The sequence below is a fragment of the Pinus tabuliformis genome, chromosome 7, assembly GCF_031772625.1.
Source record: "Pinus tabuliformis cultivar Carrire ecotype Pingquan chromosome 7, CPIR1, whole genome shotgun sequence".
Lineage (NCBI taxonomy): Eukaryota > Viridiplantae > Streptophyta > Pinopsida > Pinales > Pinaceae > Pinus > Pinus tabuliformis.
The window spans coordinates 1,561,710,110-1,561,732,384 of record NC_142293.1 but is presented as its reverse complement, the minus strand read 5'-3'; the positions used below and the strand labels follow the sequence as shown (position 1 = coordinate 1,561,732,384).

At 32.6% G+C, this 22,275-nt stretch overlaps 1 protein-coding gene and 2 pseudogenes across 1 annotated transcript; 1 reads left to right on the top strand and 2 right to left on the bottom strand.

Annotated features, from left to right (window-relative positions):
- Nucleotides 1–9,384: 9,384 nt before the first annotated feature.
- On the top strand, nt 9,385–10,898 carry LOC149254001 (benzyl alcohol O-benzoyltransferase-like). Its single transcript, XM_089456974.1, has 2 exons — nt 9,385–9,816; nt 9,907–10,898. The coding sequence occupies exons 1-2, from the start codon at nt 9,385–9,387 to the stop codon at nt 10,819–10,821; spliced, it is 1,347 nt and encodes a 448-aa protein (XP_089313100.1). The 3' UTR covers nt 10,822–10,898.
- Nucleotides 10,899–15,770: 4,872 nt separating this feature from the next.
- On the bottom strand, nt 15,771–16,175 carry LOC149254000 (heat shock 70 kDa protein, mitochondrial pseudogene; annotated as a pseudogene).
- A 2,818-nt stretch (nt 16,176–18,993) lies between these two features.
- Nucleotides 18,994–21,475, bottom strand: LOC149253999 (glucan endo-1,3-beta-glucosidase 14 pseudogene; annotated as a pseudogene).
- Between the last annotated feature and the right edge of the window lie 800 nt (nt 21,476–22,275).

Genomic DNA, 22,275 nt, shown 5'->3' with positions numbered 1-22,275 from the left:
TGCTTCTCACTGCTTGTGTCCTACAGAGAATGTAATTAAACAAACATTGACTCTCACCATGGATGCCAATATTGTTGAGTGTAATTATTTTGCACGTAGAAATTCTTGAGAAAAATCAATAACCATACTTTTTGCATGTCGTTAAAGAGAAAGCACATAATGTTGACATTGTCTATTCCAGATATTTATTTTTACGAATGTTCCTAATATTTTTTTGTCAAAAAAATATACTCAATATTTTAGTTTGAAAAATGAACTCGTTAAGTGTTTGCATCACTATCTTAATTGAAAATGGAATACATTCTTTACCTCAAAAACCAATATACACACTATATCCATCATTAGATCAACCATGAATTGTCAAAGCTACCAAAAAAAAATTGAACTAGCCAAACAAGAGTAGAGATCAAAGTAGCGCTCATTACATTTTTAGAAAGTATAGTTGCATTCTCTTCGAGAGATTATTCCTCTAGTAGCAAATTCGTTTCTAATTAATTTATAAGAAAACTAATTATATATACCATGTGTAAAATCTTAAAACAAAAATAACTATATAACTAAATTTCAATGTGATTCACCATCTACTCAAGTAAAAATAATGTAACTAAGTATTAGGAAATAGTTCACTGTAGAAAAAATATTTAATCTAATAATAAAAAAATAAGGTATATTTAATTTAATAATAAAAAAATAAAGTAGTGAATTGGAAATTTGAGCTTCACCATCTACTGAAGTAAAAACAATGTGACTAAATATGAGAAAATTCACAATAGAAAGACTAATTATAGTTTGTTTATCTCAACTTCTTGTTCCTCCAACGAGACTCTGCGCTCATCATCAAGAATCTTTCAAAAGTCTTGAAAGTGATTACCTGGAATGATATTTTGTATTAACCATTGTTCCAAGGTCAAAGGTGAAATTGGAACAAACAACCATATTGCGGATGGAACCCAGAATCTCTGGTTTCATAGACCAACGTCTTATCCATTAATTAATTAGTCTAATAACCAAAAAAATCTAATTTATTCCATTTGCCTCTGGCTTCCTCTCAGACGTTGTCTAATTCGTTTCATCTGTTGCTGGTGCTTCACTTCCGAGTGGGTTCTAACCTGCTAACTTTGATTCGAGAACCGGAATTGGTTCACGACTCGCACCGATCTGGATCTATCGCAATTGCCTGAACTGTAGATCGCAAAGGAACTTAACTCTTTGGAAAAGATGTAGTGACCCTGTAGAACGATGTGCGCCCCATATCCACGGCTCATTGCGTTTGCTGCTCTATCAAAATATCTTGCTGAACGACAAAAAAAAAAATTAGTGAATAGGATTATTATAGGAAAATGAGAGAGAGAGAGAGTTAGCCACATATAATTCCAAAAAAAATAAATGATTAAAACTGATTTGATAAATCTGATTTGCTACCAGTTTTAATTGATAAGCCATTTGTAGAAGGGCCAAAGTTTGTCGCTTGGATTTGATCGTTCATCCACTACATAGTGAGGTCTCTCGAAATCTACATCAAAAAATTTTGAATTTTTTTTCATTGCACATTAAGGAGACTAAACAGAGGTTTACACTCTCTTTCATTGTTTGATTCTTGAGAGTTGAAACCTGCCAAAGGAATCCTACCACTCATGCGATCCCATCGTTGATAGGGGTGGTTGAAATAACCGGAGGGAACATTCCTGTTGATTCTTGCCAATTCTATCTCACTAAAAATTTCGATGAGATGTGAAGATTTGCACAAGCAAAGCAAAGCAAGGCCATCTTCCAGCAACACGCAGCGCAAAAGAGGAAGAAACACACAGGAAGCCAACCTGCGAGGCATAGACATTCATGTACGCGCGCACAAAATCCGAATTCAAATTTCAAATAGAGACACTAGGCTAGTGGCACGGCAGTTTTGAAAATTCAAAATTTAGATTTCACATAGTAGGTTGGTCCATCCATGCTTTAATTGCATGCACGGTCTGGACAGGATGATGGCGGCGATGGAGACGTGGACCGTATTGGCCTGTTTCCGCGGTCATCAGAAAATTAGGCAAAGACGTCGGAAATATGGGATGTGATGTTGAATACATGTTATCGAATGTATGTATGGCAAAGGCTATACATTAGCTGGCCCAGCATTTATGACTCAATATATGGCTGGTTAGCCCTTGCCCTATATAGATCATACCACCAACAAGATATAACAATATATATAACAGCGATGTTCCAATATTTCTGCAAATGTATAGTCATCTTATCATAAAAGAAATATGTATGTAATGTAGAGTGTACAGTCGCCAATGGAAACATAATCACGTTGTATGTTGGTTAATAAAAATTTAAATGTAGTTATAAAATTATCATGTCATTTAATACTGACATTAATACACCATCTGTATATTCGCATGCTAATAAAAGATTTAAAGTTTTACATTTTTTTAATTTGGTAAGAGTGAAAGTACTAGGATTTGCGACATTGTGGTAGTTTTATTTTAAATTTTTTATTTTCCATCTTTTCCATTAACGATAAAATAAATATATATCTATTATCTTTAACATTTTTTTATTTCGAAGAAAAAATTACATTTTTTATGTGAACATATGTGAGCTTGAAAGCTGTGAACAAAGTTGGCCTTGTCCTGCCAAAAAATTGGACTAAGTTGGTGGTGTCCTGCCCAAAATTTGGACTCTTAAGTCCTCATAGCCAAAAGCATAAGTAAACCAAAAAACACATGTCTTTCCGTCGTAGTTGGTGGGGTGGAAAATTGAGAGGGTTGCGTGTCATTCGTTGTTGTCGTGCGCCGTAGCGGTTTCCATGGCCGTATCTGTGGGCTGTAATGACTGTACTGGTCGTAGTTAATCTGTAAGAGAGACTGATTCAAACAAATATTAACTAATATCCCATTTAAGGCTATCAGATAGAGAGACTATCGTGTCGCTGAGAAGTTAACACACTAAATTTCCTTTGGAAACAAAAATATGACTTACAAATGGTTTAATGACAGGTAGTTTAAGAAACAAAAATATGACTCGAAGATGGTTTAATGACGGGTAGTTTAAGAAGGTGACATTTTTATTAGAAAATAGTGGAAATTTGAGTATAATTTTGATAAAATTTGATGGAAATTTTTAGAAATTTAGATTACAGTTTCAGAATTTTGGATTTTTTTTTATGGTGTTGAATTTATTTTGATCATAAAAAATTATTTTAAATACTTTTAAAATCATTTTTTTTAAAATGAATAAATAAATTCCAACCAAATATAATCCAATAAGCACAATTGTTGCCTCAATAATAACACTAGAAAATGAAAAGTTAGATTAATCGTTAGAAAAAGGTACAAGTTCAAATCTCATTGATAAAATGAAATTAACTTTTGTTTTTAAAAAGCATTCAGTAGTAAAAATAATTCAAAGTGTAAATAGATTCTCAATATATAAAAAAAAAATCAAGAAAAAGCTAAGTCCCTAAACACTAGAAGGTTCATAAAAGCATAAATTGTTGATACCCCGTGTACACAAGAACATACCTAACACCGATAATTAATTGTGAAACAATATTTAAATCTTGGAAATTTAGATGAGAGTAAAATTAAGTAGTCCACGGAGACACCTAACAATCAAGATTTAAGGTTAGACTTATATTTCATCTCAAACGGAAATCAAAACTAAAATATCAGAGTTACCTGTGCACTCATAAAAGATTTTGTCCCAAATATGTGTAACGTATAAATGAATGATAATGTTATATTAAAAAAAATCCGCCCCCTTTCCAAACCTAATCTAATAAAGTAGCTTTGGACCAAGAAAGATTTGAACTCAAGACCTCTATTATCATAAAGTAGCTTTGGACCAAGTGAGCCAGATTAAAAGGTTACTAAATTTTGGAAAAGAGGAAGGGTTAGTCACTGAAGCTTTGGGCAGCGTGCTTACTTGAGAAAGCTCTTTTTTCCCTACAAAACAAAAAACACAAAACCTAACACGGACATACAAGAAAATAAACAAACCTTCCGACTTGAAGTTAGCTTTAGCCGGAAACTATATATTTTCCTCAATGCTTCTGATTTTCCGAGATCACATTAAGGCGCGGTAGAAAAGACCATACGCATGAGAAAAATCCTTCCTCTCTGTTTTTGATTTGCCCAGATGCACAGAGTCACGGGGCAAAGAGCATACATAGAAATGAAAGGTATAGATCCGATAATAAAAAAAACAAAGAGCTAAATAAACTGAAATAAATAGAGAGAAAATAACTAGAAACTACAAATAAACACTATATACCTCAAGATCTTAAAAATGACGTAGCTAGGGCTACCAGAAACCTTTTTGCGTGAAACGAAAGGGGTTCCTCACTGGAATAGATGCTCCTAACACAATAGGGTAGTCAGAAATAGTAGATCTAGGAAACTGCAGTTGGATGCAGTTCTATCGGCTTCAAATTTGGATTACCAACGGATGCGGCCCTCAAATAGCTCTGATACCATGTATGAATTTACAGGGTAAGTTCCTCAGACAGAACACCAAATGACACCGCTCACAAACAGATCACAGATCAATACACCAGTATTGTTGATGTGGTTAAAACCCTCAAAGAGGGAAACAGTCCACGGCCTGAGCCAACGTGGCCACTTCAGGCAATTTATTAATAAAAGAATGAAAATTTACATAAGCTTCTCTCATGAACGATTACCCTAAAAATGACCCCCCATGCTCTTTAAATAGAGATCATGGACCAATCGGGTGTCAAGCCACGGATCAAGTGTCGGTAATACTGAGGAGAGAGAATGAACCGTCGGATCACTACATATCGTGACCATCGAATTGTAAGTTACAAAAGTACATAGTAAAGAAACACATTTTACCTAACTCTACACTAGACCAAGTTATACTTAAGTATTTCCAATGTGTCGGAATATCCTAACAAAAGGAAGTTAAATTACACAATCTTTTTTTTGTATTTTTTTACGATTAATTTTACTCAATATTAAGCAGAGATTTTTAAGAATCACAAGATCAAGTTGTTTAATCTACAATTTTTTAAGAATCCCAAGATCAAGTCATTTAATCTACAAAATTTGAGTGTGATAGCGTTTTTTAATCTATTTATGTATTCAAAAGAGTATTTTGAACAACAAAAATTCACAATCTCACCTAAAATTGTATCATCAGATTCCACTACAAAGGTCATTATTGTCTATTAGCTTCTTAGCATAATATTTTAAATACCACTTTTCCGCTCCATATTAAATAATGAGGAAATTGTGTATTAATTACATTATCTCTCTGTGAAATTAAACTAATTACATTATCTCTCTGTGAAATTAAACTGGAAATTGAAGTATTGTGTATTAATTACATTATCTCTCTGTGAAATTAAACTAATTACATTATCTCTCTGTGAAATTAAACTGGAAATTGAAGTATTTATTTGTGAAAGATATACAAATATTTTTATGACTATTTTTTAATTTGTTGAAGTATTTATTTGTGAAAGATATACAAATATTTTTATGACTATTTTTTAATTTGTTATTGTTAACTAAGTATTATTTATTTTTTTTTAATTTAAAACGCTACATCGAGTATTTTTAATAATGTGGTTGTACTAGTTTTTATTTTAAATTATTTATTTTTCATATTTTCCATACATACATATATATATATATATATATATATTTAAAATAATAGATATGATAAAAAATAAAAATGTTTGGTTTATTTAATTAAAAGTATTATAAAACATCAAGTAATCAAGTAGTAAAAATATTTTACTCATTCTCAACCATATATATATATATATATATATATATATATATAATAAAAAAATAAAAATGAATATATGAGTGATGATTGACACTATGTGATTTATTTTCGCTAGTTTCAATCCCACTTCTTCACCCTTGTGAGCATCACCCGATGCAATGAGTGTTAAGTGGACTATTCAAAATGATGAGAAATTAGGCAGTTACGACTACCTCTCATGGAAATGGTCATAGATGAATGACTTACTTAACGCAGTTGAATCCCAAAACATGATATTTAAAATAAATATATGTGTTTGGTTTGTTTGATTAAAAGTATAATAAACATCAATAATCTCATTCTATGTCCATACTATGAAGGATCGGTAAAAACTATATATAGCGTTAAAAACTATATATACATTATATAAAGCAACTGAAAAAATAAAATAATAAATAAATAAATTATTGAGTCGAGAGGGGGGTCATTTTGCATTGCAGTATGATGATGTGTAAGTATGTCAGTGCTCAACTTGGAGTTGACATCTTAAAAAATATATAAAATTGTATAGAATAAAATATGCAATGCGGGTTGTGAATACAATATTTTAATATGAATTAATATTGACATATACTTAAAAATATATTAATAATAAAAAATCATTTCAATGTACATATTTTGCAATCTCTATAGCATTCAAAAATACAATTTAAACAATGAAAAACTACACATTGTTTGTTGCACTCTAAACTAAGTTTTCACCTGAAGAAATTTGATCCCTCTCTACTGATTTTAAATTTGTGCTTAAAATGGATCTATACTAGTAGGTGAAACATTTTAAGCAATCTCACTACTATGCCCATGTAAATTTTGATCCATTTTATACATTCAAAAATGCAACATAAACAATGAAAAATTACAAGGTGAAATTACAAATGGTCTCTCTCTATATATACTAGAAGATCAAAATGAAAATATTTTATTCAAATTTTGCGAAGTTTTCAACTCAAAAGTTTTGATCCCTCTTAGATCTTGTTAGAAACGTGATTAAGGTTATCATTAAAAGTGGTTAACATAAGTTGTTATTAACAAGATCCATATTAATCATGGATCTAATAAGAACTGAGAGGGATCAAATCTCTTGAGATGAAAATTTATGTTAGAGTTCAAAATTTGAATAAAATGTCTACACGTTGATCCTATATATATATATAAATAAACTAAAAAGGAAATTCAATTAATTCATATATATATATATATATATTTCTTTTTAAACTTTTAACTACTTTATTTCTATATAAAGTTGATCATATAAGATTATGTTGTTTAATATTGACATCAAAATATTTTATTTATGGTTGAGAGTGAAAGTTAAATATTTTTACCACTTCTTAGTATGGTCATAAAGTGAGATTATTGATGTTTTATTATACTTTTAATTAAACAAACTAAACATGTATATTCACTTTTGTTTTTTTATTATATATTTTATTTATGGTCGAGAGTGAGCGAAATATTTTTACAACTTCTTCTTAGTATGGACATAAAGTGAGATTATGATATTTTATAATACTTTTAATTAAAAAACTAAATAATTATATTCATTTTTGTTTTTTATTATATTTGTCATTTTTTTAAGATATATATATATATATTAAAGGGACACATGTCAATTCCAATTTGAACAGGGGCATACTTACACATCTCTTTGGGTTGTAGAATGAGCCTCTCGGCTCAATTAGTATTTATATTTCAAATATATGATTTTATAAGTATGAAAACATTTAGCTCATGATATATTTCACATTGCCAAAATTTTAAAAAGTCATAAAACTTAACTAAATTATAATTTTATTTTAAATGATTTGTGTTATTAATTAGAAAAAGAATATATATATATATATATATATATATATATATATATATATATATATATAATTTCTTATGATAAATAGACTTTGTCGCAATATCAAAGGTCAATCTCATGACTTAGTAATACCACATGCCAAAAAAAACATAACTCATATTTGTATGACATGAATATGACATTTTTTTAATTAATCAATTTAATTAAAAATGTTGAAGGAGTATACTACTTTTGAAATAAATCTCAAGTTTTCACCTATTACTACATCGAAAAATATTCTAAAATATTTTGTAAATTAAATATCTATGATTAAAACTATATCATAAAATTTATTATGATAAATAGACTCTGTCGCATTATCAAAGGTCAATCTCATGACTTAGTAATACTACATGCCAAAAAAAAACACAACTCATATTTATATGACATGAATATGACATTTTTTAAATTAATCAATTTAATTAAAAATGTTGAAGGAGTATAACTATTTTTGAAATAAATCTCAAGTTTTCATCTACTAAAATATTTTGTAAATTAAATATCTATTATTAAAACTATTTTAAAATATTATGTAAATTAAATTTCTACCATCCACTTAATCACTTGCACAACAGATTAAAGACTTACCCTTATTTTATCATGAAGATTCTTAATTTCTAAATAGTCTTTGTTACAATACCATGGCCTAATACTATGGCTTATCAATACCACATACCTGAAAAAACCATAATTGACTTTATATGACACTATTTAACATGAGAAATTTTTAATTAATATGTATAATTAAAAATAAATAAATAATTACCATAATTGACTTTATATGATACTATTTCACATGAGAATTTTTTAATTAATAAATTTATAAAACAAAAACAAAAAAAATTACTTTAAAGATAAATTTCAACTTTTGACTTATGTATATACTTATAAATATTCTAGAAAATTTGACATGGATACACTACTATTGGTTAATACTATGGCTTATCAATATTACATACTTGGAAAAACCTTAATTGACTTTATATAATACTCTTTCACATGAAATTTTTTTAGTTAACAAATTTAATTAAAAAAACAAAAAAAAAATAATTACTTTGTTCATAAATTCCAACTTTCTAAATAGTCTTTGTTACAATATGATGGGCTAATACTATGACTTATCAATACCACATATGTGAAAAACACATAATTGACTTTATATAATACTCTTTCACATGAGAATTTTTTAATTAATAAAAAATAATTACTTTGAAAATAAATTTCAATTTTTGACTTATGTATATAAGTGCAAATATTCTACATAAAATTTAACATATATACAATACTATATGACTTATAATACCACATACTTAAAAAAAACCATAATTGAATTTATATAATAGTATTTTAGATGAAATTTTTTTAATTAATAAATTTAATTAAAAAAAATGTTCATAATTTTAACTTTTGACTTATATATCACTCTAAATATTATACTAATATTCTAGAAAATTTAGAAAAAATCAGATCCATACCATTTCCTTGAATTTAAAAAAAAAAAACCTATTATAAAAATAAAAATTTAAGAATCCAATTCCATAAAAACGTATGACGTCACCTTTGTTTTACATCTTTCATGTTTACTCTTTCATGGCGGCTGGTATTCGTTATACTGGTCACATCAGTAGAAAAAGGCGGGCTTCGATTTATATATATCTCACCAAACGCAGGCTTCAGCGTCTCATCCATCTTCGATTGCGTGCTCGCTTCATAGCCTTTCATTGATTCTCCACAGCTTTGTTTTCATGGCTGCTCTGAATATGAAGGTCACCAGAAAGCCGGCTATCCTGGTCGATCCTCTCCTGCCTACTCCCAAAGGGTTGCTATACCTTTCCAATCTAGATGATCAACTGTCTCTCAGATTTCATATTCCCGTCCTTCAATTCTATCGGTTCGATCCGTCGAAAAAAGGTGAGGATCCCGCCAAAGTTATCAGAGAGGCGCTGGCGAAGGTTTTGGTGTTTTACTATCCTTTTGCCGGAAGATTGAGAGAAGCGCCCTTCGGTAAGCTCGTCGTGGACTGCACGAGCGAAGGCGTGCTGTTTGTGGAAGCTGATGCCGACGTTTCCATGGAGGAATTCGGAGACCTGCACCCGCCTTTCCCCTGCTTCGCTGATCTGCTGCATGATGTACCGAGCTCTGAAACTATTACCAATTCTCCCCTCCTCCTCATTCAGGTTAATTGATAACTCATTTTTTGATGAACGCAATTCATATTCCAGTCGAAATTATGTTTTTTTAACGTGTTGCTTATCACGATATTTCAGGTAACGCGGTTGAGATGCGGAGGGTTCATTTTCGCCCTTAGTTTGAATCACACCATGAGCGACGCGCTTGGCCTCGTTCAATTCTTGAAAGCTCTCGGCGAAATGGCGAGAGGGGCTGCGAGGCCTTCGGTTCGTCCAGTCTGGGAAAGAGAAATCCTCCGACCGCGGACGAATCCCACAGTTAAATTCCCCCACTACGAATATGATCAAATCGAAGACAAAGACGGGCAGATGGCGAACGTGAAGGAGATGAGGCAGAGATCATTCTTTTTCGGGCCGAAGGAGATCGAGTCGCTGAAGAGACAAGCAGTAGGGCAAGGCAAGTGCCCGACCTTTGAAGTTCTATCGGCCTGTTTGTGGCGTTCGAGAACGAGGGCTCTCCAACTGCCCTCTGAGCAGGAAATTCGGTTCATATTCATGCTGGATGGCCGAGCGAGATTCGACCCGCCGATTCCCGAAAACTTCTACGGTAATGCGATCATTTTCCCGTGCGCTAAGACGACCGCAGGAGAGCTGGCAACCAAACCGTTGTCCTTCGCTGTGAAGTTGATCCGCCAAGCGAAAATGAGCGTGAATGGCGAGTACATGCGATCAGTGATAGATTTGATGGAGTTGAGAGGGCGCCCTCTCTTCACAGTGGTGGGCACCTATGCGGTCTCGGACTGTACTAAGATCGGGTTTGGAGATGTGGATTTGGGGTGGGGAAGAGCAGCCTACGGCGGGCCAGCACAAGGTGGAGTGGGACCAGCGGCAATGGCGGGCTTGGCAAGCTTCCTCATCCCTTATCGTAACAGAAGTGGGGTGGAGGGCATAGTGGTTCCAGTATGTTTGCCGCCGGCTGCTATGCATATATTTGAAGCAGAAATCAATGAAGCTATCGAGAACGCAGCCCCATATCTACGATCCTCCCTATAAAATAGCAATCTCTAAGCTTAATTATATTAAATTGCTGTTTAATTCAATAAAATCTAATATTAAGTTGCTCTTACGTGAATAAAATCGGCACACTGCGCAAGAGTGTCCTTGTATTTCTGTGAAGTAAATTGGCACACTGCAACTTCTTGAGTTGTGTACGGTACAAAGGTCGTTGGGATTCGTTTCATCAGTTGAGAATATATGATTCTTATTCATTGAGATTGTTATATTTCTTCTTATTACCTTGCGAAAACCCCACCGTGTTTCTAATCTAAGAGAAAGTGGAGTTACATCGAGTAAAAGAAGTTCCATTACATTAGCCCGCAAAATTCCACTTTGGATGGCAGCACCCATTGTTATACCCTCGTCTGGATTAACACATTTACTCAACAACAATCTCTTGAACCCTTGGCACCAGGTACATTCCTCCCATAAGAATAACTTCATCCAATTCCAATGTGGTAATCCATGCTTGTTTTTTACAACTCTTCGAAGGGATTCTTGTTCTCTCGATTAAGTGATCTGCTAAGATTTCAAACTTCAAATGAGTTCATGTAACATTCAAATGCTTTATACTCGTGATAAATGGTAGATTAATCTATCAACTCCACAACTCCACCTTCGCCTTTGTAAGGCTAGCTTATCCTAGGATAAGTCATTTTTTTTGTCTTTTTGAGCTCAACAAATAAATACTGGAGCAGAGCATTATCAAAATCCTCACCCCAAAAAATTATCACCATTTGTGGCCTTTACCTATAATAAAAAGCTAACAAGGTTACAATAATTTGCGTGATAAAGTAGAGAATGAGAAGAAATAAATAATGAATGTAAAATAACCTAACATCTCAAGGGAAGGAACATGCATCGAATACAATACTTTATGAACCATCCTTTTCATAAAATACCTATCTCGTTATTTGATTATTGTGCACTTATTGCCTTTGCGTTGAAACTGTATGTTGCGCTATATGATGTTCGTGTTGATCCATACTATTGTACTTATGCTTTTCTATATGAACGTTTCGCTACCTCACTTTCCGATCACAGGCCACCCACGACCATACTTAGACTTTTTACGTACCTCAAAATTCCTATCCAAAGATTATTCGGTAAATAAATCCCAACATTTGTATATATGTGATGCTATAGAATAAGCTATCAAAATTAGCATGTAATAAATCCCAACATTTGTATATATCAAAATTAGCATGTATCTCGCTAAATAGTACAAATGCCAACATTTGTATATATGTGATGCTATAGAATAAGCTATCAAGATTAGCATGTATCTCGTTAAATAGTACAAATGCCTTTGTCCAACAGGGAAAAAATAATTCAATCATGATTATTACTATGTCTTAATATTGATAATCTGTTACAATCCTTCACATGATATGTACAAATGCCCATCCAATACAAAACAAAATCCTCTTTTATTTTTTAAAAAATTAACAAATATATTTAAATGAATACATAGATTTTAATTATAATTCATGGTTTTTAGAAAAAATAAATTATTTTTTATAAAATCAAAATATTTAAATATGGATTTTGAGTCAATTATGATTTAATTGTTTTTTTTAATTTTTTTTGGGAAAACAATTAGAGATACTAAATTGTATTGTTATTAAATTTAATTTTGATGCTTTGGGGTCCAAAACTTTTTGAAACTCATTTAAAGCTTTAAATGATTATTTTTTAGTCAAAAATTTGTCAACAAAGTTCATAATACACTAAGAGCTTTCCAATTAAAAAATCATCTTAATAGGAGTTTTTTGAGAAAGTTAATTTATATTGTTGACCAAAGTGATATTAAATAGATGTTAGGTCAATTTTCATTACTTACAATGTGGAGCTAGTCACACCTTGACCACCCTGATACTAAGTAGATGCCATGCTAACTAGCATCACTGAGAATGTGGAGTTACTCACATGTAGAATTTTAAAAAGGTATTAAAGAGACTAAAACCTTCACATTGATTAGGTATTGAGACATGTAAAAACTCTTAGCTTAACCCTAAATTATTATCATATCATGTTAAAAATTGAGTTAAATTGGGTTAAATACTAGGTTTATAGGAAACAACTTTGAAGGATAAGAAGGAAGTAGAAGATCATCTTAATGTAACAACCATTTAAAACATACATTATCCATGGAAACTCCATAGTGGCAGCATTTTCTTTATATTTTCACTTATACACATGTGAAAAGAGTAGATCATATGCCTCTCCCCCAACTTGGATGTTTTGGATTTTTTTCAAAGTACATCTTATGTTCGTGTTCTTTATATGTATGATAAGTTATGCAACATTAAATATGTGAATGAAATAAACACGTCATCTCTCTCTCTCTCTCTCTCACACACACACACACACACACACACACACATATATACGAACTAGGTGTTAGCCCCAATGTTGGATGGAAGAGCGATCTCTCTACTTGTGGGATGCTATGATGCTATGATATGTTGTTATTCTCTCCCCAACTTTTAACTTTCTTGTCATATTCAATAGTTTCTTTGAAGTCCTAAATTCCTCATATAAATTATAAAAATATGTCTTCACAAAGAATATATATGTGTGTGTGTTTAATATTACTATAAAGACTAAATATTATCTTTTTATTTTAGTCTAAGCCTAGGCAAGGGCAAGCCCCAATGTTGGATGGAAAAAAACGATCTCCCTACTAGTGGGATGTTATGATGCTATGGGTAGATCGTTTTTCCATTCAACATTGGAATTAGATGTATTTTGGGTAGTTGGGATAAATGTTATTATTCTCTTCCTAGATTTTATCTTTGTTGTCATACTCCATTCAACATTAGAATTGGATATATTTTGGGTAGTTGGGATAAATTTTATTATTCTCTTTTTAGCTTTTGTCTTTGTTGTCATACTCAATATTCTCCTAAAAGTCCTAAATTCCTTATATAAAATATGAAAAAATAAATATATATATATATATATATATATATATATATATATATATATATATATATATATATATATATTATTTTTTGGTTTTAAGGGAATGAAAAATAGAAAATTAAAATATTAAAAATTATTTTTCCTTAACCTGAGTGGTAGGTGAGAAATTTAAATACAAAAAATGGAAATTAAATATTAAATTATTGAAGAAAATAATTAAGATAATTTAAATTAGGGAAAGAAAATAAATTTATAGTATTTTTATTTTTAAAAAATCAATTAATACTACTACATTATTATTAATTTTGTATTTTGTATTTTAAACTGTATATAAAATATACATAGTAACAAGGGGCTTACCATATGGAAAATAAAATCTTTTCCTTTTAATTTAAAATTAAAATTAGATTATTATTAATAAATTATTTAGGAGATATAAAACTCAAGGTAGAAAATAATACTATAACAATTTATAGTCTATAATCCAAACACATTTCATCAATAGAAAATAACAAGATAGAAAAAAATACAACTAACAAAAAGAATAGAGACTAGTGGAAGATGATTTTTGCTTGAGAACAATATCTAGAGTTACCTCCTCCGTTGTTGATGTTTGCAATAGAGATTATTAAATTTTAAATAGGATTTGTTACAATTTCATGGGCTAATACCATGGCTTATTAATATTAATGCCCCAGAAAACCCATAACTCACTTGTTTATATGTCATTTTTTAATTAATCAATTTAATTAAAAGGGAAAAAAATAACACATAATTATTTTGGAGATAAATCTCAAGATTTGATTTGTGTATATTGTTATTAATATTCTAGAATATTCCTTGGAGGTTAAGTCCTTCCACCTAACACAACCATATAAATTAAGCGGTTGGTAAATTCCCATAGACATTAATCTATAATAGGTAACAAAAAACTTATTACATGACACATCTCACATTGCTAAAATTAAAAAACCATAAAACTAATTAAATTATAGCTTTATTATTATACAACTTGAGTGGCCTAATGGTTAAGAGCATGTGTTTCCTAGTAAGAGGTCACAACCAGAGGGGGGTAGAGGATGTATGCTTCGAAGACTTTAGCAGTTAAGGGAGATTCATCCCTTGTCCCACAAACAAGGGACTCTCATACACCAATTTGGTCTCTGGACGTGACATTAAAATCAAATATATCATTACTAACAATTACACCAGATGTTACAAATGAAACACCGTAAGGAATAAATTCGAGAAGAATAACATGAGCTTGAACACCTACTAATTCTACACCTTAAATGCCCACTATGTTGCTAGAATGAAACCTTGAAGCACTTGTTTTAGTTTTGAAAATATGCTCATTTTAAGGTTAGCCCCTCCATGCTCTCATCTAATATTCCCTCAAATATTTCCGTATTGGGAGATTCTCTCCCCTAGGCCATATATTTTCACACAACACAACACTAGATTAGAATTGGTATCTTATATCTTTGGAACACAACAAACATATGTGTATCAAGTGATTTTTAGCATATTGTTGATGTAATTAACAAGAAGGGTCTCTCATTTGTGCACATTTGAGTTTGCATATCCAAGAAAAAATGTGGAGGGGAGGATGGAAATAATCCACTTACATGAGTTAATGGACTACTAGATAATGCACAATAAAACAAAGTGTCACCTCAAGGATATTCTCTAGCACACTACACACTCTCAACCTTCAAGCAACAACATTAACATAAGGAAGTCAAGTTGTAAGAGAGTGTCAAGAGAAGCAAAGGCATTGACCCGCAACAAGAACCCTAAAGTGGTCTCTCACTTCGACAAATTTCCTACTATTGCTCTATCCATCATGATGAACCCACACATGAAAATTATGGATAGCTGATACTAAGCCCACAACTAAAGGTTTGGGGCCTCCTCCCAAGGATGAAGACTCTCCTCCCTGAATGGGTTTAATTCTTGTAACATCATGGTCTATCTACTGAGTTTGACCTTCTGCATCAGTTGATAATATATGACTCTTATTCATTGGGATTGTTATATTTCTGCTTATTAACCTTGTGAAAACCCCGTCGTGTTTCTAATCTAAGAGAAAGTGGAGTCACATCCAGTATAAGAAGTTCCCTTACATTAGCCTGCAAAATTCCACTTTGGATGGCAGCACCCATTGTTATAGCCTCATCTGGATTAACACATTTACTTGGCGTATTTCCAAAAATCTGAACAACAATCTCTTGAACCCTTGGCGCCCGGTACATTCCTCCCATAAGAATAACTTCATCCAATTCCAATGTCGTAATCCCTGCTTTTTTTTTACAACTCTTGGAAGGGATTCTTGTTCTCTCGATTAAGTGATTTGCTAAGATTTCAAACTTCAAATGAGTTAATGTAACATTCAAATGCTCTATACTAGATGCATCTTCCATGATAAATGGTAGATTAATCTATCTAAGAAGAATATGACAACTCCACCTTCGGTTTCTCTGCAGCCTCTTGAAGCCTTCGTAAGGCTATCTTATCCTAGAATAAGTAATTTTTTGTCTTTTTGAACTCAACAACTAAATACTCAAGGAGAGCATTATCAAAATCCTCACTCGCCAAAAAAGTATCACCATTTGTGGCCTTGACTTGCAAAAAAAAGCTAACAAGGTTACAATAATTTGTGTGAAAAAGCAGAGAAGGAGAAGAAATAAATAATCAATGTAAAATAACCTAACATCTCAAGGGAAGGAACATGCCTCGAATACACCATTGGATATTTCAAGCATTGTTACATCGAAAGTACCCCCACTAAGATTAAACACAACAACTAGGCCCTCCTTCTCATTCATGCCATAAGAAAGGGTTGTTAGAGTAGGCTTATTGCTAATTCTTTTTACATCTAATCTTGTAATTTTACCAACATATTTCATTGCTTAGCACTAAGCATCACTAAAATACAGAGGCATAGTAATGACTGCATTTTAGACAATATTTCTAAGGTAACCCTCAACAATTTTTTTTCCCAAGTCAAGAAAAACTAGGTGTAGAGATAAATGTAAACTAATGCACAATGCATAATTGAAGAGATACGGTGAAAACAAATGGAAAAAATAGAGCACACGTGTCTTCTATGTGATGAACAATCCTTTTCATAAAATAGTTATCTAGTTATTTGACTATTGTGCACTGATTGCCTTTGCATTGAAACTATATGCTGCACTATATGATGTCTGTGTTGATCCATACTATTGTAGTTATGCTTTTCCATATGAATGTTTCGCTACCTCACTTTCTGATCACAGGCCACCCACAACCATACTTAGACTTTTCAATGTTCATGGCTGCTACGTATGTCAAAATTCCTATTCAAAAGATTATTCGGTAAATAAATCCCAACATTTGTATATATGTGATGCTATAGAATAAGCTATCAAGATTAGCATGTATATTGCTAAATAGTACAAATGCCTTTGCCCAACAGGGAAAAAATAATTCAATCGTGATTATTACGCTGTCTTAATATTGATAATATGTTACAATCATTCACATGATATGTACAAATGCCCATCCGATACAAAACAAAATCATAATGTCTTATACCAGTACCAAAATAGATAGTAGCTTAACATTCACATGACACATGCAAATATCGCATTCCATACTCCATCTTAGTATCAATCATTATTTACGATCAAATATAGTTTGAACACTTTGTAAAGTTAAAAAAACAAATCCATTGTTGCCCTACCAGTAGCTTACAGGTAGTTAGAACATTTTTGGGATGTACCTATTGCATCCATGAGGAATAAAGATGAACCAAAAAGTGGAAGTAAGCAACTCCATAATAACATATAATTAATGCTTTACTATGACCCAATTTAGATACATATAAAGAATTGTCGTGTCCAATTCTAGTCATCTATCCCTAAAACTTTGTTGAATGTTACAATGATCTTTGTCAATCAATGACATGAACCAATTTCATTACAATATCATGGGTAGCATACCTCAGAACCAAAATCGCATGTAGAACACATAAAGCATAACTAAAACATATGTTCTTGTGGATGTAAGGGAATGGCATAAAACCCATAGGTTCCCTAAAAATTTCCACTATAGTCTTCTTAAATTGAAGAGAAAAACCCCAACAAAGGAACCAAATTGAAAACTCAAAGCAAGATTTTGAAGCAACCACCCATTGAAGAAGCAGATTATTACATCATTGTGCATTAGTTAGAAAGTTGATGAAATAATGTTTTGTTCAGTGATTCAACAATGGCCCATTAAATTTGACATCCCTACTAGATTTCATCAACACAACAAGTCACCCATCATTGAATTGGATTCATATCAATTAAGTCATATCACAAAAACCTAGTTTTGATTCAATATCTTCATATTAGTCAAGTCATGTTAGTATGAACTAATTTTTATTGGATGGTTTAAATTGATAACAAATTTAACTAACCATTTGGAATTTACATAAAAGAGAATCTCCACAAACAAATACAATGAAGAATTCAAGCACTCTTTCAAGGTAGATCCACTCGTTTGATAAAAAACATGGATAATACACAAGAAGTTCAATTATAAGCCATGTTTAACAAGTGAAACTAAATAGTTAGTTTCCCAGAAAAATGGAAGTCCTAATCTGTATTAAGGTTACAATTCTATATAGGCAGTACTACCCATTTGGAGAATGTGTCAAACATTAGCCAGTACAATAAATATATCTTGCAACTACAGACATCACATATATATCAATTTATGTATCCTCTAAAATATACAAAGTTGACACCACATCAAAATTTCCTTCTCATTCCTCACTGAATATAAGCATTCTACTCCATACGTTCAAAACAATACAAAATTATCCAATCCACTGGGTTGCGATAGCCTGTGCTTAGCCTATAGCGCATGAAAAACATAAACACAAAGCTTCACTAGAGAAGCAGAATAAGTTGTCTGAATTTCATATCTAGGAAGTGGTACTATAAATAAATATGTCGAATAAGCTCCCAATGGTTCTATTAGTACATGTGACGATTAAGTTTAAATCACATTTTGGATAACCTGCTAAAATTCCTCAGGGTTCCAAAATCATTTGTAAGTACACCATCACAATGAGCAACTGATTCAAATAATGAGTATTACAATCAGTCCAATGTTCTGGAAAAAGGATTGGCTTTTATAATCTTTGATATCTAAGAGGAATGGATGAGATTGAGTTTCTGAAAGCACCTTGCCAATTTTATTGGATGCTCATTCTTGAGGATAGTGACAAGATCCATAGCCTGAACCAAAACAACACATGATTTAACCAGTCAGGCCCTCATTTTAATAGTTTATATTGAAAATTTTAGTGACCTGCACACTGGTATCTTCATGGCGATTTTGGTTTAAAAATTTGAACTATACATTATGAGGGTGATTATAGTGCATAAATTAGAATATAGAAGAATACTTCCAAGTCCAATTCCCAATATATGGAAATTTAATGTATGGAATCATATTAAGTATGAGGCACAAAAACAAATAATGCATCATACTTTTCAAGTAGCCAAAAAAAAGGAAAAATTAAAGGAAGACATTCCCTAGAAGATAAAATGAGTGGAATAATCCTTACCTGGATCGGTAAATGTGGCCATACTAGTGCCTTTGAAATCACAATTCTAGTAGTTTCTACTGTGAATCTGATAGTAACTATTCATTGTATATGAAGCACGGGCATGAACAATATTTGGATTATAGTAAGGTCCACCTTGACGAATTGAAGCACGATTTTCACTACCCATCCCACAAGAAAAATCAAAAGACTCTTGAAGAACAGATGGATCAGAACTTGGTTTGGCAATGCAATAAAAAACACTGCCAAGGCCTCCCCTTGAACCTTTTGGTGGTCTTGAAAATAAATAAATCATGTTAGGTGGTGGGCTTGCACGAGGAAAATATGGTGGAGGAGGAGATGCACACCAACCACAACTCAAATCTACATCATATAATTTTGAACCATCAGGGTTTAGCAACCCAAAGTTCCTCTCAGTGGTTGGCCCTAGTTTATGGTTCTCATTAAAAAGTGCAAAAATAAAGGTATCTATGACTCTATAGGCCTCATTGGAGTTCCTTCATTGGAAGTAACATGTTTGATGACTCTGGTGTTATAATTTCTAGCATTCTTAGGATTCAATCCTATATCATCTGGGTCTCCTTTGGAAGGCCAACCAGTCTCAGAGACAGTTACAGGGATAGTGTCATTGTGAACCAAAGCAACCATAATAGAGTAAATGGAATGAATTTGAACATCTAGCATATTGTTATAGGTGAACCCTTTTGGATCTGAAACCCCTAAAGACTACCCAAACATCACATAGTCCATTGAAACTTCTTTGGGATTGTCTTTGTTTTCAAAATAAGGATATGAATTCAACATGAATAGAACACCTATATCATCCAAGAATTGGAGGGGAGGATACATAATTGGTAGAAAACTAGTAGCAAATGTGGAGGCCGAAGGAGGAAAGGAACTTGAAAGGATAGCCATATGGTGTGGAGTAGATACCTTAATATTGTCATCCAAGCGTAAAGAAACCAAACTAGAATGAATGTTCTGTATTGCAAGCACTAGTTCAGAGTCTAATGACCCATAACTATTTGTAAGGACCTCATTCCCTACGGTTATCATAAATATTAAGGTTGAAGGGTAATAAGGAGAAATCCTCTAAGCCACCCAAGCTTAGCTTGTAGTTGGACTTTCACTTATCCTATGGACTTTCTCATTCTCAAGACCCACAACAACTGCAATGCCTGTGTTGGAAAATGCTTACAGTATAGAGGAATATGAGTTGTAGATCTTGACTCTATTGACAATGATGTTTCCAAGCATCTTGGCTACCTGCTTCGGTGATGGAAATTTATTCCTTTTTGTTCCATAGTTTACACCAATTCTAGTGTTTGGTTGTGATGATTCCTTCGACTCATTTTCCCCTGCAATGTGAAATACCAAAAAACATGCAACCATAACCCACATTAACCCAATTTTTGGCCTTAATGGATGCAGGAACCCTTCAAATTTCAAAAACCCACACTAACACAACATGCAGCCACTGATGCTTCCAAATGTATATATATTCAATGGATAATGAAGTTCTTAGATCGATTTATTACCTGTTGAAATCAAAAGAATCGAAATATAAGCAACAACTAATAGAGTTTTATATGAATGCAGTCTCTGACAATCCATCTTAAACAAAAATACAATCGTGATACCTTCAATGCACCTTTAGACTACTACCCTTATTGGCTTAGAATGATCCATTCTTGATACATTTGTACATTACACCATACCAACTTCTTTTCTGAAATTTGCTTTTAAATCCGAGACCAAGATATTGTCTAATCCACCCCATATTATTACAAATATTCTAAAACCTTTAATAAAAATTAAATCCCTACTTAATAAATATTAATATTTAAATTGAAATTTTAAAAACTCTATTATAAAATTAAAAACAATCGTATCAATAAAATTATTAATAATTAAATTACAATTTTAAAAACCCTGTTACAAAATAATAAACATATGAGACGACGTTGTACTGGTCATATCACCTGAGAAAAGGCTTCAATTTATATATATCTCACCAAACGCTTGCTTCGTCGTCTTCCCCATCTTGAAACAAGTCTGCAACGCACTACATCCTGCTCTGCTGATCTTCGATTGCGTGCTTGCGTCATAGTTTTTCATTGATTCTCGATACCTTTGTTTTCATGGTTGCTCTGAATATGAAGGTCACCAGAAAGCCATCTGTCCTCGTCGTTCCTTCCCTGCCTACTCCGAAAGTGTTGCTATACCTTTCCAATATAGATGATCAACTGTCTTTCAGATTTCATATTCCCATCGTCCAATTCTATCGCTTCAATCCGTCGAAAAAAAGTGAGGATACCGCCAAAGTTATCAGAGAAGCGCTGGTGAAGGTTTTGGTATTTTACTATCCTTTTGCCGGAAGATTGAGAGAAGCGCCCTGCGATAAGCTCCTCGTGAACTGCACCAGCGAAGGCGTGTTGTTTGTAGAAGCTGATGCCGATGTTTCCATGGAGGAATTCAGAGACCTGCACCCGCCCTCCCCTACTTGGCTGATCTGCTGCATGATGTGCCGGGCTCAGAAACTATTACCAATTCTCCCCTCCTTCACTCATGCTTTGATGAACTCAATTCATGTTCCAATCGAAATTATGTAAGGCGGTTGAGATGCGGAGGGTTCATTTTCGCCCTTCGTTTGAATCACACCATGAGCGACGCGCTTGGCCTCGTTTAGTTCTTGAAAGCTCTGGGCGAAATGGCGAGGGAAGCTGCGAGGCCTTCGGTTCATCCAGTCTGGGAAAGAGAAATCCTCTGACCCCCGACGAATCCCACAGTTAAATTCCCCCACTACGAATATGATCAAATCGAATACAAAGACGGGCAGATGGCAAACGTGAAGGAGATGAGGCAAAGTTCATTCTTATGTGGGGCCGAAGGAGATCGAGTCGCTGAAGAGACAAGCA

Excerpts from the sequence above, each read along its gene's own strand:
- LOC149254001 (XM_089456974.1), top strand. The coding sequence starts at position 9,385 with ATGGCTGCTCTGAATATGAAGGTCACCAGAAAGCCGGCTATCCTGGTC. Across the intron at positions 9,817-9,906 it reads CTCCCCTCCTCCTCATTCAG|GTAACGCGGTTGAGATGCGG; the intron begins GTTAATTGATAA and ends ACGATATTTCAG.